Source organism: Pagrus major, chromosome 23 (genome assembly GCF_040436345.1).
Source record: "Pagrus major chromosome 23, Pma_NU_1.0".
In the NCBI taxonomy this organism is placed as follows: domain Eukaryota; kingdom Metazoa; phylum Chordata; class Actinopteri; order Spariformes; family Sparidae; genus Pagrus; species Pagrus major.
The window spans coordinates 4,228,886-4,246,593 of record NC_133237.1 but is presented as its reverse complement, the minus strand read 5'-3'; the positions used below and the strand labels follow the sequence as shown (position 1 = coordinate 4,246,593).

At 40.6% G+C, this 17,708-nt stretch overlaps 1 protein-coding gene across 1 annotated transcript; it reads left to right on the top strand.

The window, feature by feature from the left end:
* The first annotated feature begins 291 nt into the window (after positions 1-291).
* Positions 292-15,921, top strand: LOC141019419 (NACHT, LRR and PYD domains-containing protein 3-like). The gene is made up of 11 exons (XM_073494328.1): positions 292-316; positions 805-955; positions 1,083-1,202; positions 3,425-3,573; positions 3,763-5,605; positions 6,498-6,671; positions 8,034-8,207; positions 11,471-11,644; positions 12,613-12,786; positions 13,078-13,251; positions 14,248-15,921. The coding sequence occupies exons 2-11, from the start codon at positions 825-827 to the stop codon at positions 14,261-14,263; spliced, it is 3,129 nt and encodes a 1,042-aa protein (XP_073350429.1). The 5' UTR covers positions 292-316; positions 805-824; the 3' UTR covers positions 14,264-15,921.
* Positions 15,922-17,708: the final 1,787 nt, after the last annotated feature.

Sequence of the window (17,708 nt, the reverse complement as noted above, 5' to 3'; positions counted from 1 at the left end):
TATTGTTCACAAATCTGTCTGAATCTGTGTTAGTGAGCACTTCTCCTTTGCCGAGATAATCCATCCCACCTCACAGGTGTGGCATATCAAGATGCTGATGAGACAGCATGAATATTGCTCAGGTGTGCCTTAGGCTGGCCACAATAAAAGGCCACTCTGAAATGTGCAGTTTTGCTTTAATGGGGTGGGGGTGGGGTCAGAAAACCAGTCAGTATCTAGTCAGCAACACTGACGGGGAGGGGACATGAAAGTGAAAGTGTTCAGACGCCATTTTGAGTCCACAGCTGCAGGAGGAGGAAAATACGTCTGAGGCAGGGTGAGTTTTATTTCTACATTATTGTTTTACAGTCAGAGTCTCTGATTCATCTGTGAGTACAGCGGGATTGGCTGCGAAATTCACATTGAACAAGAGACAACAAGCTCATATTTAAAGAAAACTGACCAGGAGCTGGATGTTTTTTACGGTGTGTGTGTGTGGGTGTGTGTGTGTCTGGGTTGAGCCTCTTCAACACACTTGTCTCATGACTCTTGTGTTCTGAGCTCAGTCAGTGTCATGTTGCTTATTTCTCAAGTGGAGACTTTGAGTGGACAGAGCAGGACATCATACTGAGGGACGTCCCTTTAATTAGACATAGACATGGCCAGTCCTAATAAATGTCACTTTTGTTTAGCATCACATTGGGTGATGAGTCTGCAGGCTTCACCATCTCCATTTTACACCCTCCTCCACTGCATCCTGTTTCACCTGTTTGTCTTCCTTGCCTTCATGTTGTTCTCCTTCCATGTGCTACATATTTACATCAGTGCCTTCTGAAGTGCAGAAGATGAGTGATTGTGTGGAGGAAGAGGAGGACAGAGCAGAGTGTCCAGTCTCCAGCTGTCTGTCTATGAAGAGTGACCGGTCCAAAGGTTTACCTCAGAACTTCAGTAATGGACCTGGACCCTCAGACACACAGTAAGAGAACTGTCTGTTACTTTTTAATGACCAAACTTTCAGTATTACCAGTTTGTGTATTTAGATGTGTATTGATAATTAACAGTGATTGACATGAAATTAATAAAAAACATGTTGATGTTTCCAGAAATCCACATCACAGACCGAGAGTAGAGTCTCCAGTCTCCAGCTGTCTGTCTATGAAAAGTGACTGGTCAAAAGATTTTCCTCCAGACTTCAGTAATGAACGTGGACCCTCAGACACACGGTAAGAGATATATATTATACAGTTTTGTCATTACCATTAAATGTTTGTAGTAAATTATTTGTTTTAGTGGAGATTACATTAAAAAAAGTGGGTTGTGTTTTATACTTTATACAATTACATATCAGCAGCATCAGATTCTTCTTGAATGAACTGGTGTAACAGTGGCTCCTACAGAGTGTTGCATAATGGGTTGCCCGTAGTGTTAATGTTGGCTAGTGAGTTACGCAAGTCCATTCATAGTGTTTGTTAGTCAGTCAGTCCTAAAAATTTATGATGACTCATATGTAGGGCTGGGCGATAAAACCATCTCGATCATTTTCACGATAACATTTTTCATGATAACAATGATAAATTTATGACATTTATTTTCGAGTTGTTTTTTTTTTTTTTAGGTCGTTTTTCACTACCTAGAAAACACTACACCAACAGCCAATCGCACAGCAGAGAAACAAATGCGTGTGGTTGATGCATGTTTCCGGCCCTTCCCACTCACAACATCTCAGAATGATGGTGACCACCTGTGTGTTTAGCCTACACAAGAAAATGAGCGGTCCGACTAGCGAAACTGAGTGAGAGGAAACTGACAAAGACAAAGAAATTGTACCGAAGAAAGGTCACACCACTTCGGCTATTTGGAAATAGTTAGGCTACCTGAAGTCTGACAAAGGACAGACCAGCATTAGGTGTAAAAATGTGTCGGTCACCACCAGCCTCTTCCATCATCTCAAAAGGTACCGTCCCAAACAGTACTCCACAGTAAGTATGAGTTAGGGCTATCATACTAGCGTCAAGCGACACAAAGACATAACCAGCGCAGTTACATACTGTATCGCGTAAGATATGATGCCTATAAGCCCGGTTGAAAAATCAGCTCTACGCAGAGTGTAGGGTAAAGTTGGAGGAGCAGCTCAGAGATGTCACAGCTGATCTGTGGTCTGGTTGCACGTCCGAACCACATCAGGTCTTACAGAACAGGAGGCATTAAAGCTGAACTGAGCAACTACCTTTTTATTTAACCAGTGTTTAACATAAAGCCATTTGGTTGGTTGGTTCTGTTGAATGTTTGTCACCTATTCATTCTGACAATAAATAATTGTATTTTATAAACCATAATTAACCTTCTGGTTTGTTTTGGGTTCTGTCCTAAGGAAAATACTCTTAAAACTGTCAATTCAACATTATTATTGTTAAATATACTGTATATCGTGATAATTATCGACATTGATCAATATGAAAAAACATATCGTGATAACAGTTTTGGCCGTATCGCCCAGCCCTACTCATATGGTGTGTTTTTTTTGTGATGGAAGAAATAAATTCCTGAGTTTGACAACGTGCCAAAAAGATCAAGTGATCTGTTAAAAAGCCAAGAATTACCACTGGAACGTCAGGATGAGGACGAGCACAAAGATAAAGTCTGAAAAATGCTGTCAAGCTGCCAGAAAAAATGTATTTGCTTGCTTCTGCAAGCCTGTCAAGAGTAGGACACTGTTCACATTTGAACCGATACCAGTACCCAACAGTACTTTACTCTCTCTGTAATAATAAAAAATAATTTGTAATTTGTAAATATACTTTTATTGCAGTCTCAATGCTAACCTCAGTTATCACTTTGAGGGGAATATCCATTATGTCCTAGCACCGAGCTAACAGGCAAAGCGCTTGTTATACAAAATCAATTTGGGAATCAAAGAATGCATTCTTTAATATTTCCTCAGACAGTATGCACGTGTTATTGGTTTTATACAAAGGTTTGAGACATTCTAAAAATCATTCCTCACTATGTTAGTAAACTAAACAGCAGGGCGGTCAGGAATATCAGACGCAGCCAGGAGCTGAGTTTTGGGGTGACTTTCTCACTCTGTCTTCTGTAAAGATGTGCTCTCAGGTACCGACATTTGGCACTGATTGATTAAATATGAATCGGCACTCAGTAGTACAAAACCCAAAGCCATCCTACAGAAAACAGGTTTCAGCTTCTGTCATCCTCAACATAGATCTGTTGTGTGACTAATGAGTTAAACATCTTTATCAATAAAAGCATTTACAGTTTGAACACGAGTCACTGCATTGTGAGGCTCGACTGCTGTGACTGAGATTGTTGTCTTATCAAGAGGAGAGTATCTCCTATTTTGTTTTAGTCAAGGCTAAACACAGCTTATTTTTTATACTAAAATAAAACTATAGTTTCTAATGAGGTTGATTTCCATTTATCTCGCCAGGAAGGTGAAGGGAAGTGTTTTTGTGGAGGAGCAGCTGTCCTGTTGTACTTTGTATGAGGACATCCTGAAGGATCCGGTCTCTACCAGCTGTGGACAGTGTATCACCTCATGCTGGGACCAGTCCGTCAGTCAGACTAACACTGGACAAAGTAATACTGTACATCTTTCTGCTGATATCATCATGTCTGAAAATAGGATTTTTTAATTTATTAAAGGAACAATTGTTGTGTTATGTAGAGCATTTAATATTATCATGAATATCATTCATTCAAAAACATTTTTATTTAATCGAGATTCTTGCTCTCAATTTAATCCCAGAATATTTTCTTCTCTTTCAGCTGATCGTGTTCTGCAGGAGGCTTTAGATGAACATAAGATCAGTCTGAGGAGGAGATGTGAATGTGTGACTGAAGGAAGTGATGAAACAGGAAGTGGAACCCTCCTCAACAGGATCTACACTGAGCTCTACATCACAGAGGGACAGAGTGAAGAGGTTAATACCCAACATGAGGTGAGACAGCTAGAGACAGTTTCCAAGATGAAGACCCTCCATGAAACTCCAATCAAGTGCAGTGACATCTTTAAAGCCTCACCTGACCAACAGAGACACATCAGAGTCGTTCTGACGAACGGCGTTGCTGGAGTTGGAAAAACCTTCTCAGTGCAGAAGTTCACTCTGGACTGGGCAGAGGGCTCCGAAAACCAAGATGTCAGTCTGGTGGTTCTGCTTTCGTTCAGGGAGCTGAACCTGATCAGAGATGATCAGTACAGTCTTCTCAAGCTGCTCCATGTTTTCCATCCAACATTACAGAAGGTGACAGCAGAGAAGCTCGCTGTCTGTAAACTTCTGTTCATCTTTGACGGCCTGGATGAAAGCAGACTTTCACTGGATTTCAAGAACGATGAGGTCGTGTCTGATGTCACACAGGAGTCATCAGTCAGCATGCTGCTGACAAACCTCATCGAGGGGAAGCTGCTTCACTCGGCTCTCGTCTGGATAACTTCCCGACCTGCAGCAGCCAATCGGATCCCTCCTTCGTGTGTTGACAGGGTAACAGAAGTACGAGGCTTCACTGACGCCCAGAAGGAGGAGTACTTCAGGAGGAGGTTCAGTGATGAAGATCTGTCCAGCAGAATCATCTCACACATCAAGACCTCCAGGAGCCTCCACATCATGTGTCTGATCCCAGTCTTCTGCTGGATCACTGCTACAGTTCTGGAGCACATGTTGACTACAGTCCAGAGAGGAGAGCTGCCCAAGACCCTGACTGACATGTACTCACACTTCCTGCTGGTTCAGACAAAGAGGAAGACGCAGAAGTACGATGAGGGACGTGAGACGAGTCCACAGGAGCTGACGGAGGCTGACGGGGAAGTTCTTCTGAAGCTGGGGAGGCTGGCGTTTGAACATCTGGAGACAGGAAACATCATGTTCTACCAAGAAGACCTGGAGCGGTGTGGTCTTAATGTCACAGAGGTCTCGGTGTACTCAGGAGTTTGTACAGAGATCTTCAGAAGAGAGAGTGTGATCTTCCAGAAAACAGTCTACTGCTTTGTTCATCTGAGCGTTCAGGAGTTTCTGGCTGCAGTCTACATGTTCCACTGTTACACCAACAGGAACACAGAGGTACTGAAGGCTTTCCTAAAAAACTCAAAACCAAAGTCTATTTTTAAGAAGATGTATTTGTTTTTTTTTCGCCACAAGGCCCGTTACCGATCCCTGGATGACTTCCTGAGGAGAGCCATGGAGAAATCCCTCGAAAGTAAAAATGGTCACCTGGACCTGTTTGTTCGCTTCCTTCATGGCCTCTCTCTGGAGTCCAACCAGAGTCTCTTAGGAGGTCTGCTGAGTCAGACACACAAGAGTCCAAAAATCATCCAGAGAGCCATCAACAACCTGAAGGAGATGAACAGAGATGATGTCTCTCCTGACAGAAGCATCAACATCTTCCACTGTCTGATGGAGATGAACGACCATTCAGTTCATCAGGAGATCCAAGAGTTCCTGAAGACAGAGAACAGATCAGATAAGGAACTCTCTGTGATCCACTGCTCAGCTCTGGCCTACATGCTGCTGATGTCAGAGGAGGTTCTGGATGAGTTGAACCTGCAGAAGTACAAAACATCAAAGGAGGGACGACTGAGACTGATTCCAGCTGTGAGGAACTGCAGGAAGGCTCTGTGAGTCCAGATGTGATTATCAACATTATAAATCAATGTAGATTAGCAATTTAATTCTTCAGATATGCATACTATAAAATAATTTATTTTGAAATAGCGTTTACATTTTAAATACAATTGTGATTATTATAAAAAAAATGTTTCACTTACCATGAGTGCAAAAATGTAGATTTTTCAGTTGGATGTGTTGTCTCAGTTATTCCATTTTTTTTCCAATGATCATTAAATTTGACGGTTTTTCTTCTAATAATCTTCCTTTGGGTGATAGAAGCAACCCTGGTGAAACTAAAGAGTTTTTTTTAAACCACTTTACTGAAGAGTTTAAAATAAGATCTGTATCATTTTTCATGTGATGTTTCTAAAGTCCTTGAGAATTTTTTTCATGCAGTTATTGTTATCATTATGTCGGTTTAGAGCCATTTCACAGTGAGCAAATGGACCAAAAAGTTCCAGCTCAAATAAAAGGTTCTACTTTACCTTACCTTTACCTATTTTTTTTTTTTTTCAGGACTGCAATGTACAATAGCATTTGAAAAGACAGTAGGTGTATAAATCAAAATCACCAATGGCAACACCATAAAAGTGTAAATCAAATAAGTCTTTATAGTAGTCAACTGTTCTGAATCACATCTGTATTAGCTGGGAAAATATTAATCATTTAAATGTAGATTTCTTAGATGGTTTTTCAAACGTCAAATTCATCCATCTTTAATCCGTGAGGTGCACGATCATTCAGCGCCATGATTTGTGGAGCCCACATGCTCAGGTTTGCTGAACCACTAATGTAAATAGCAAATGTTAATCAGAACAGAATGTTTCAAACTGTTTTAAAAAGTAAATATAAAGTGTCCTCTTTCATAATAACATCTTTGTAATATCTGTGTCATGACAGACTTTCTTACTGTGGACTCTCAGAGACTCACTGTGAAGTTGTGGCCTCAGCTCTGAAGTCCAACCCCTCCCATCTGAGAGAGCTGATCCTGAGTTTAAACAGCCTGAAGGATTCAGGAGTGAAGCTACTGTCTATTGGACTGGAGAGTCACAACTGTGCTCTAGAGATTATGAGGTCAGTGCATTGTCTTGTTTTCCATATATTCAATTCAAACCCTTGACTGAGACTTAAACAGTTATGTTAATTAACTTTGAAGATTAGCAGCAGCATAAATCGGAAGAAATGTTAGTTCTTTGAGACATTTTTTGTGTATCCAAATGGCTTCATCCTGTGGTGTTCAGAGGATGTTGCACTGAAGGACTCTATTCAGTGTTTTTGTTTGTTCCATTTTTGTTTTTTCCATTTAATGTATTTCTACCTTTTAAGTGTTAGCATCCAGATTATGGCAGTCCCACTCATTTTAGATACAGGGTCATTTAGAACGGACAGTTTCACTGGAACTACTCGAGTACTTCCAAAGTTGTTGGTATATTAAAAGTTTATGGACAGCCTGCAGTCAATCAGAATCCACCCAGCCCAGAGTATAAAAATATATTTTTTCCTCTTACCTCTGGTGGTATTTATCCATCTACTGTAGAGTAGCTGGACCACTGATGTAAATGGCAAATGTTAATCAGAACAGAATGTTTCAAACTGTTGAAAAATGACAAATATTATCAGTATTATACTCATAGTTTGAACAAAACAATAGAAAAGTTTATAAAATAACATTCAATAAGACTTTACAGTGTTCTACACAAAATGAGAGTAGTTACTACTATATTTAATTGATAATGATGAATTTCTGAAGAATAGACTGGGAGATGCTATATTAATAAAAAATGATTAGTCATGATTAGTTCATAAATATCCATGAATCAACATACTGATCACTTTCTTCACGAGTTGTTCCTGATAAACCAGCTGCTTAGAGGACAAACACTAGTGATGATTCATTCGTACTAATTACTTAATGCTAAGTTAATTTTTGAGTTCCCCAACAAGTGAAGTGAAACATCAAACTGACATCAGTCACTGTCTGTTCAGTGAGTGTTGAGGAGTTTTGAGTGTGTAGGGAGGGTCGAGCTCGTTCTCATGCATATATTTAAATACTCACAAAAACACACAAAATCCCTCAAAAATAATAAATAAATAAAAACTTCTCACATTTTTGTGTACTGTAAAGTGGTACCTGACATTCCTTCAAAAATGTGTTTGATAATTATTTAAACACATTACTTACAGACTAATCGTCTCCAAGGCTGAAGAATTGTCTGTGTCCAGGGCACCATGACTCCACTATATCTTTATATAACAAATAGTTGTTTGCTGACATCTACAGATTTTAACATCTTGTCGGGTTCATGTGTCTACGTCCTGTCTACCAGGAAGTGACTGTTGTTGTTAGCACATCACATTGATTCAGTCTATTAAACACTGAATGATTTCAAACAGGAACATTGTCTTCTAAACTTACATCATTTATCCTTTATTCAGATTGAATGAATGCGGTTTGTCAGAGATCAGCTGTGCTTCTCTGGCCTCAGCTCTGAAGTCCAACCCCTCCCATCTGAGAGAGCTGGAGCTAAGCTACAACAACCTGCAGGATTCAGGAGTGAAGCTGCTGTGTGATTTTCTAGAGAGTCCAAACTGTAGACTGAAGATTCTGAGGTCAGCTCACTGACTCCGTTACTGCTAACTAATATTTGAGTTTACATTCATAAATGTAGTCTTCAGTCGCAAAAGACTTCTGTTTCTTCAAGATACTGTAGAAAATGTTCAGTTCGTTGTTAAAGTAAAATAATGTTTATAATTTAATCTGTTAACAGAAGAACTGAACTAACTTGATTTAAATTGATAAAGTTGAAAAGCTGAAGTAAAAATATTTTGATTTCACACTGTAGACTTGAGATATGAAGGTCAGTTCATTCTTGCTCTGTTACTGTTGTAGATCTGAAATGTTAATGCAGTTTTAAATTTCCACCACCATATTTTACTTCTGTGCTCAGATTCATATGATGTGAAAGTTGTGGTGACACTAAACTGCAGATATAAGGCATATGATGCTGATCCACACTGACTATCTTAATGCTAAATCCTAACATTTGTTAATGTCTGAAAGCTTTGTGATCTTGAGTCAGTTTCTGTGAGTTTTTATTTGTGTTTGTCTGCACAACATGAGGTTGTGTAGCTGGAACCACTGGTGGAGCTGGTAGAGTTTAAGAGGCGAAGTCACTACATCTTTATTGAAGTAGCAGCACGCTGTCAATACTATTGATGTAAGCCCTTTTGGCCTGGAGCCAGCCCTACAGCAACATTTTTCTGTGACTAAGTGAGTGAACGACAGAGTTGTGCCATTGGTCCAGGCAGTTCAGTTTTAGTGTTTCATGGGTTGTTGCCATTTAAACTTGATCCATGCAAGAGGTTATCATGTCAACAGGGGTATCCGTGATACTGCACTGCGTTCACAGTCTTATGTGCAAATGGGAAACAACATTTTTTAAAGCATGGCTGTTAAACTTCACAATCTGGCATATTTTATTGCTCAAATATATTGATAATTGCCATGAGTGGTTCTAAAACAGCTTGTTAAATGTAACGTCCTGAGCATCACTTAATTCACTGCTAATCAGGTGAATAAAGTGTATAGAAAGCGTTGGGTCATATTTCTCAAAGTTCCCACATTTCCTGAAGGCAACATAATTGGGGACAGCCCTGAGCCTTCTATATTATGATCTCACTCACAACCTCACTCCCCCCTCAAAAAATATTTAAGATTTCCTTTTTTTTAATGATTTGAGATCAAAATTTGAACTTTCAGTTTCAATTTTTATTTTCAGTCAATTTTTATATAATCACACAAGTCTATGGTCCTTTTAACTTCATTGTTACAGAAGAAGCTGCGTCCTGCTTATCACATACAGTGGAGGAAATAATTATTTTATCCCTCGCTGATTTTGTAAGTTCGCCCACTGACAAAGAAATGAACGGTCTATAATTTTAATGGTGGGTTTATTTTAACAGTGAGAGACAGAATATCAAAAAGAAAATCCAGAAAATCACATTAAATAAAAGATATAAATTATTTTGCAACTCATTGAGTGAAAAAAGTATTTGATCCCCTATCAAAACATTAGTTAGTACTTGGTGGAGAAACCCTTGTTGGCAAGTACAGAGGTCAGATGTTTCTTGTAGTTGATTACCAGGTTTGCACACATCTCAGGAGGAATTTTGGACCACTCCTCTTTGCAGATCCTCCAAATCCTTATGGTTCCGAGACTGTCGCTTGGCAACTCGAAGCTTCAGCTCCCTCCACAGATTTGCTATAGGATTAAGGTCCGGAGACTGGCTAGGCCACTCCATGACCTTACTGTGCTTCTTTCTGAGCCACTCCTTTGTTGCCTTGGCTGTATGTTTTGGGTCATTGTCGTGCTGGAAGACCCATCCACGACCCATTTTAAGTGTCCTGGCTGAGAGGAGGAGGTTGTCACCCAGGATTTCACGGAACAAGGCCCCATCCATCTTTCCCTCGATGCGGTGAAGTTGACCTGTCCCCTTAGCAGAGAAACACCCCCAAAGCATAATGCTTCCACCTCAATGCTTGACGGTGGGGATGGTGTTCTTTGGGGCATAGTCAGAATTCCTCTTCCTCCAAACACGGTGAGTCGAATTGATACCAAAGAGCTCGATTTCGGTCTCATCTGACCACATCACCTTCTCCCAATCATTCTCTAAATCATTCAGGTGTTCATTGGCAAACTTCAGACGGGCCTGTACATGTGCCTTCTTGAGCACGGGGACCTTACGGGGGCTGCAGGATTTTAATCCATTATGGCGTAGTGTGTTACCAATGGTTTTCTTGGTGACTGTGGTCCTAGCTGCCTTGAGATCATTAACAAGCTCCTCCCGTGTAGTTCTGGGCTGATCCCTCACCTTTCTCATGATCACTGATACCCCACGAAGTGAGATCTTGCGTGGAGCCCCAGACCAAGGGAGATTAAAGGTCATTTTGTGTTTCTTCCATTTTCTAATAATCGCACCAACAGTTGTCTCCTTCTCAACCAGCTTCTTGCCAATGGTCTTGTAGCCCATTCTGGCCTTGTGCAGGTCTACAATCTTGTCCCTGATGTCCTTAGACAGCTTTTTGTCTTGCCCATGATGGAGAGGTTGGTGTCTGATTGATTGATTCTGTGGACAGGTGTCTTTTTATACAGGTAACGAGTTGAGATTAGGAGTACTTTCTTAAAGCGAGAGGACGAATCTGTGGGAGCCAGAATTCTTTATGGTTGGTAGGGGATCAAATACTTATCTTACTATGAAATGCAAATCAATTTTTATCTTTTTTTTAATGTGATAATCTTTTTGATATTCTGTCTCTCACTGTTAAAATAAACCTACCATTAAAAGTATAGACCGTTAATTTCTTTGTCAGTGGGCAAACTTACAAAATCAGTGAGGGATCAAATAATTATTTCCTCCACCGTAAAAGACTTAATGTTGTCCATTCATGATCTTTATTATAAAGATGCTCTACATGTATGTCTAATAAGAAAAGAGCTGAGGAGCAGAATTTAAGTGAAAGATATTTTATGTGCTTGAAATGTTGCATGTTGACTTTTGATCACTTTTGTGGACTTAGTTTTAGTTTTTTGACTTGAAGACTTACATGAAGTCATTTTACTCATTCTGACCTGTCGGGATATAACCGTTTTTTATTAAAACAGCATTAAAATATAATGTGAACTGCTACTTCAATACACGCTAACAAATATTACTGGGACCACAATACAAATTTGCACACCAGCTTATTTTATATTTAGAAATTAAAAAACTCTCCCACTGACTTTTCTAAACTCTGAACAGATTATTAAACACTGAATGATTTCAAGCAGGAACATTGTCTTCTAAACTTACATCATTTATTCTTTATTCAGATTGAGTGGCTGCAGTTTGTCAGAGATCAGCTGTGCTTCTCTGGTCTCAGCTCTGAAGTCCAACCCCTCCTATCTGAGAGAGCTGTGGCTGAGTAACAACAAACTGCAGGATTCAGGAGTGAAGCTGCTGTGTGATTTTCTGCAGAGTCCAATCTGTGAACTGGAGAGTCTGGGGTCAGTTCACTTACTCTGTTGTTGTTGTAGATCTGAATAATTCATATTCATACATCCAAGAATTGTAACATCTCCACCATCAATTTTTACTTATTGCTCAGAGTAATATGATGTGAAAGTTGTGGTGACACTAAACTGCAGACATAAGGCTGATATTATACTGATCCACATTGAGTATCTTAATGCTAAAGTGTGTTTTCTTCCTTTTGTGGTTTAACTGTACCCTGAATATCTTCAACTCTTGATTTTCATCTCAAATTTCAATTTGTTTCCTTTTGTTTCATAAAATAAAAATAGAAAACACCTTAATCTCTATTCATCTATTGGACAATAAAAACATATTCATTATCTTATTTTCTAAACATTATTTATGAATCTTAAACCGACTGAATTGTTGGAACTGAAGATGCTTTGGTTTTGACTCAACTATTACTAAAAGAAATATTGTAGACGTCTTTTGTTCACATTTCCCCAAATTTCATCCTGACATATTTGCATCTTTATAAACTTTGTGATCTTGAGTTGATTCTTAAATCAGTTTCTGTGGGGTTTTATTTGTGTTTGGCTGCACAGCATGTTGTGTAAATAGCAAATGTACTTACACAAACCTGTGTGCCCCTGGGTGTGTTGGTCTTCAAATCAGGTGTGGTCAGGCAACAAATATCATGGCACGTTTAATCACAAAACTAAAAGCTGTAGTTATAAACTCTCCAAAGGGAATGAGTCAGGAGTTTCAAATAATCAAAGTTTATCATCTGTTCCTCATACGCATGCTAATGTAGAGATACATAGACACACATTCACATATTTTCTGCTGCTGGGGGATCGCTGCAGGTAATGTGACTAATATTTTCCTCATTAAGGACTTGGTCACGCCCCATTGTGCTTTAGACCATCTATATAGGGTCCTGAATGTTTTCAAGCAGGAACATTGTCTTCTAAACTTACATCATTTATTCTTCATTCAGATTGAGGGACTGCAGTTTGTCAGAGATCAGCTGTGCTTCTCTGGCCTCAGCTCTGAAGTCCAACCCCTCTCATCTGAGAGAGCTGTGGCTGAATAACAACAAGCTGCAGGATTCAGGAGTGAAGCTGCTGTGTGATTTTCTGCAGAGTCCACACTGTAGACTGGAGAGTCTGAGGTCGGTTCACTGACTCTCTGTTACTGTTGTATTGTTAAATTAACATTTGAGTTTACATTCATACATAACTTGCATCCATGAAGTTGTAAATCTCCTTTGGTTCATATTTTCATGATGTTTTTAATCTAGATTTAGTCTTCTTTTTTTTTTTTTAAATAACTGTTTCTGTTTATTCAAGAAACTGTAGAAAATGTCCAGTTAGTTGTTAAAGGAAATTAATGTTTGTTTTAATCTGTTAACAGAAGATCCTCTAAACTAACATTGATTTACACACATTTATTCTTCATTCAGATTGAGGGACTGCAGTTTGTCAGAGATCAGCTGTGCTTCTCTGGCCTCAGCTCTGAAGTCCAACCCCTCCCATCTGAGAGAGCTGGAGCTGAGTAAAAACAAGCTGCAGGATTCAGAAGTGAAGCTGCTGTCTGATCTGAAGGAGAGTCCAGACTGTAGACTGGAGATTCTCAGGTCAGTAGAGGGTTGGAGTCAGTTCATGCTGGTTTCAGCAGTATTGTACTAAACACAGTATCAAAGTGAAGACCCAGTATTTCCTGCTTTTCTCAGTGAAGCTGTGAGAGGAGAACAGTGACAAGCTTCATGATTGGACAGAAAGACATAGAGAGAGCAGTCAGCCAATCGAGCCAGAAGCTTGTTGTGATCATGTGTTCGAGTTGACGTGAAGGCGACTGTTGTTGTTGCGTTCATGTCTACAGGAAATAAATCTGGATCATAGCTGACAGCATCACAGGATATATAGAGACAATGTCCTCATTCGTCAAACTGTCGGAGCATCAAATCTGATCTCAAAGTGTTTGTTATCTCATTTCAACACTGAAGAACTGATCAGTGCATCTTTCACAGCTCTCAGATCAGTCTGACTGAAGCCGGCAAATCACTGGCTCTTATTTCAGAGAACCATTATTACATTTAGTAACCATGTGGACTGTATAGAGACCAGAACCTCTGCTGATGTTTTACTGTTCAGTGTAGGACCTTTTAACGTTATATTTATATCTTCCCATGTGTCATTTGATTTGTCCAAATATTTTCATAACAGACTCCATGTTTACGTATTTGTCATGTTATGTTTCCAAAGTAGATGAAATATTTAAATGTGAGTTAGACTCAGTAAATCATCATTAAAGTGGGCTGTGAGTATCTCTCTGTTTCTGTAGTAATGATGCGTTCAGGGACTGTCAGCAGTTTATTTCTACTGTGTCCTTCAGTGAAACCTGCAGAGGAAACAGACTTGATGTCCAAAGTGTCTGCAGTTCTGTGAGCTTCACTCCAACACGTTAACATGAGAGCTGAAAGGAAGCTGGCTACGCTACACAGCCGCTACACTTGTGGTCTGAACAGGACTGAAGTCCTGCTGGTCTTTATATCGCTGACTGACAGCTGATAAAGGGAGTCTCTGTAAACACTCATTTATCACTTCTACTGTCTCTCTGCTTCTCTCATTAGCTGGGAATCGTGGTGATCTCTGTCAGTGATGAGAAAGGTGGAGGTGTTGAGAGGATCAGCTGCGTCCTGATGATCCAGAGAGGTTGAAGCAGCACCATCAGCTGGTGGGTGGAGAGGCTCTGACTGGGCCGTGTTACTGGGAGGTGAAGTGGAGAGGAGAGCTTCATCCAGCAGTGACTGACAGACCAATCACAACAAGTGGAGATGATTGTCAGTTCTGCAGTGTGAACTGCTCTGAGATCAGCTCCACTGTCACACACAATGTCCAGTCCAGCATCATCCCTGTGTTCCTCTGGATGTGACAGAGTGTCATCAGTGTATCTGGACTGCTCTGCTGCTGCTCTGTCCTTCTACACAGTCTCTGCAGACACACTGACACTCCTCCACTCCTTCTGCTCCACACTCAAACACCTCCTCCACCTGGAACCTGGATCTTTATTCTTTTATTCACTCACATATTCTCAACACAAAATATCGCTGCAGACAGTGTTGTAGAAGCAGACAGAAAAAGTGTTAACCTTGCGAACGGGGCTTGAGTAAAAGTCCTAAAGTATCTGATGTTAAATGTACTTAAGTATCAAAAGTACATTAAGAGTAAGTACGTTAAAATAAATTATGCAAATTATTCTGTTTACCAAGAGTTGACCAATCATCAGCCTGGTTAATTATCTGATCCAATATTCAGCATTTTTCTGTTTAAAGTCAGTGTTTTCTTTCTTTCTTTTTTTTTTTTAATTGCCAATAAATTCATTTAAAAATGCTCTTTGGCTCTGATGCAGCATGTAATCTGCAAAGTAACTAAAGTTCTTGAGTAAATGTACTCAGTTACATCGTTCAATGTCTCCAGATTAGCACTCTTTATGGCAACATAACTGTAGATTAACACATTTAATTGGATATTTCTGTTTTGCTTTCTGTTGCAGCTCCACCCTGTGGAATGATGGAGTAGTGCAGTCAATTTCCACATGTTTCTGATTAACAGTAGAAGTTGATATTGCAGAGTGAAGTTCTGGTTATTACCACTAATATCAGCTGTTTGTCATTTTATAATTTATTATAAAATGACATGTGGAAGTGGATAAACTCTGAACACAGCCTGGAGTCTGGAGCTGGACTGGACAGCAAATATGGACACTTTACACAGGAAAGGGCAGAGCTGTCTGTACTTCCTGAGAAGGCTGGGGTCCTTCAACATCTGCAAAAAACTGCTGCAGATGTTTTACCAGTCTGTGGTGGCCAGCGTCCTCTTTTATGCTGTGGTTTGCTGGGGAGGAAGCAGCAAGAAGAGAGACGCCGATCGACTGGACAGACGGGTGAGGAGAGCTGGCTCAGTAGTGGGCAATACTGGACAACACCCACCACCCTCTGCACAACACCTTCACCAGGCAGAGGAGTGTGTTCAGTGGCAGACTGCTGTCCCAGTCCAGCTCCACCAACAGACTCAAAAACTCTTTAGTCCCTCTGGCCATCAGACTGTACAGCAGCTCTCAGTAAAGGCAGGGAGGACAATAGATAATAGACAATGGACAATTTATCTACCTCTATTTGCACATCCATTTGCACTGTTTACTGTAGCTACTGTTAATTTTATAATGTAATATATGTTCTGTATTTTGTATGCTACTGGACACTTGAATTTCCCTCTGGATAAATAAAGTATCTATCTATCTATAATCGAGGCTTTACTGAATCTTCTGGACTGACTTGTGTCTGGATTTTGGTGCAAAGTCAGCAGCTTCATATTTCATCTTTATATAATGTTTGATATTAAAAAAGATCTGTTTAACATTCTGATTCTACACTTTATAATCATTAAACATGTCTGTAAAACAATTAGAAGTACACAGAAATATAAAACTGCCGAGTTTTACAGAAAACAAACAAATCCTGTTTTTGACTTTAAAGTATGTAAAGTTCAGAGTTTTATGTGAGACCCTGCTGGTTTTCACATCACATGATCAACACAGACACATGAAGTCAACCTGTGGAGCTTTTTCTCACAGAAATCATTGTTGAAGCTGATGTCATCACCACCGTTCATGTTCTGTTGATCCTGCTGGAGCTGCTTTCTGCCAGCAGATGTCACCATTTCCACTGTTTGAACCCAGACTGGTTTGTGTGAATGGATCCAGTTTCTGTGTGCAGTGAGAACTGAACTGGTCAATACTTTCTTTCTGACTGACTTCATTTTACAAACATCTCAAGTGTAATTATAATTGAATTGAACTTGATGTTGATCTGGCCAGGTATATGTTTGTCTCCCTGTGCATTAATCAAATCTGGTTCTGTGCCTGTTCTCGCATTAAGGTCACCACAGATCAGCACGTTTCCCTGTATTTTGTAGTAGCTGATTTCATCTTCAAGAATGGAGAAACTGTATAACCTAAACTCTATAACCTAAAGGACAACCAGTGGGCATGTCTCCTCTATTCCAAGTCTCCTGCAAAACAATGATGAATGGGTCTTAAGGCCAAAAGCAGAGGACCTCAGACCCTGGATGTTCCAACATGAGATAACAAACGATTTAGATTTCATTAAGTTTAAAACTCAAAGTGTAGCATTCAGTGTTAAAATGAGATAAACTCCCAATCCTATTGTCAATGAAGTGATCAGTTTTAGAACATGTTAGATATTAGGAGCTTGGACCTAATAATAATATAACCATTTAAAATGAATGAATGTGGTGTCGGTCTGTGGAGTGGAGGGGAGCTGCTGGGTGGGTGGAGACTCTCTGTCCTGGTGTCTCTGGGTGGGGCTCCCAGGGTCCTGGTTGTGGTCTGGGGTGACTGTCTGTCTCCTAGAGCTTATGTGACAGAGAGGCCAGCTCTCTCCTGTAGCTCTCTCTCTCCTCTCTCGGCTCCTTCACCTCCTCTGTCAGGACGCTCAGCGCTGCCATGTGGCTCTCCTGGTGCTGCTGCAGCTCTCTGATCTCAGTCCTCAGGGTGCTCAGCTCTGTCTTATTCTGCTCCCTGTCCTGCCTCAGTCTGCTCAGTTCTGTGCTGAGGCTGTAGGCCTCCTCCTGGCTCGGCTGGTGGCTGATCAGCTCTCTCTCCAGCTCACTGAACTTCACCTTCATGTCGGTGATGATGGAGGTCAGCTGGGGGTCCCGGCCTGTTCAGAGCTGGGGGGCTCACTCTTCTGGTCAGCAGGGGGGCAGGTGGGGGTGGAGGTGGTGTCTGTGTCTGGCAGGGTGTGGGTGTCATCAGGCGGGGGGCTCTTCTCCTGCTGGGCTCTTTCCTTTATAAGGGGAAAGTCCAGCTCAAACTGCCTGAGGTTTCCCTGCACCATGACAGTCCCATTCTTGTATATGTTGACTGATGTCATGGGGGAGTCTGCTTCTTTGACCTTCAGTTTCCAGCCATTACAGATGCCCTCTTTCTTCACAGAGGGGTGGTGGGTCCTTATAGCAGAGTGCCATGCCAGTGGCTGCTCTGTGAAGAAGAGCAGGTTGCTGACGTCTC

Coding starts and splice junctions, on each gene's coding strand:
- LOC141019419 (XM_073494328.1), top strand. CDS start 825: ATGAGTGATTGTGTGGAGGAAGAGGAGGACAGAGCAGAGTGTCCAGTC. Junction 956..1,082: donor CCTGGACCCTCAGACACACA/GTAAGAGAACTG, acceptor TGATGTTTCCAG/AAATCCACATCACAGACCGA. Junction 11,645..12,612: donor TGTGAACTGGAGAGTCTGGG/GTCAGTTCACTT, acceptor TTCTTCATTCAG/ATTGAGGGACTGCAGTTTGT.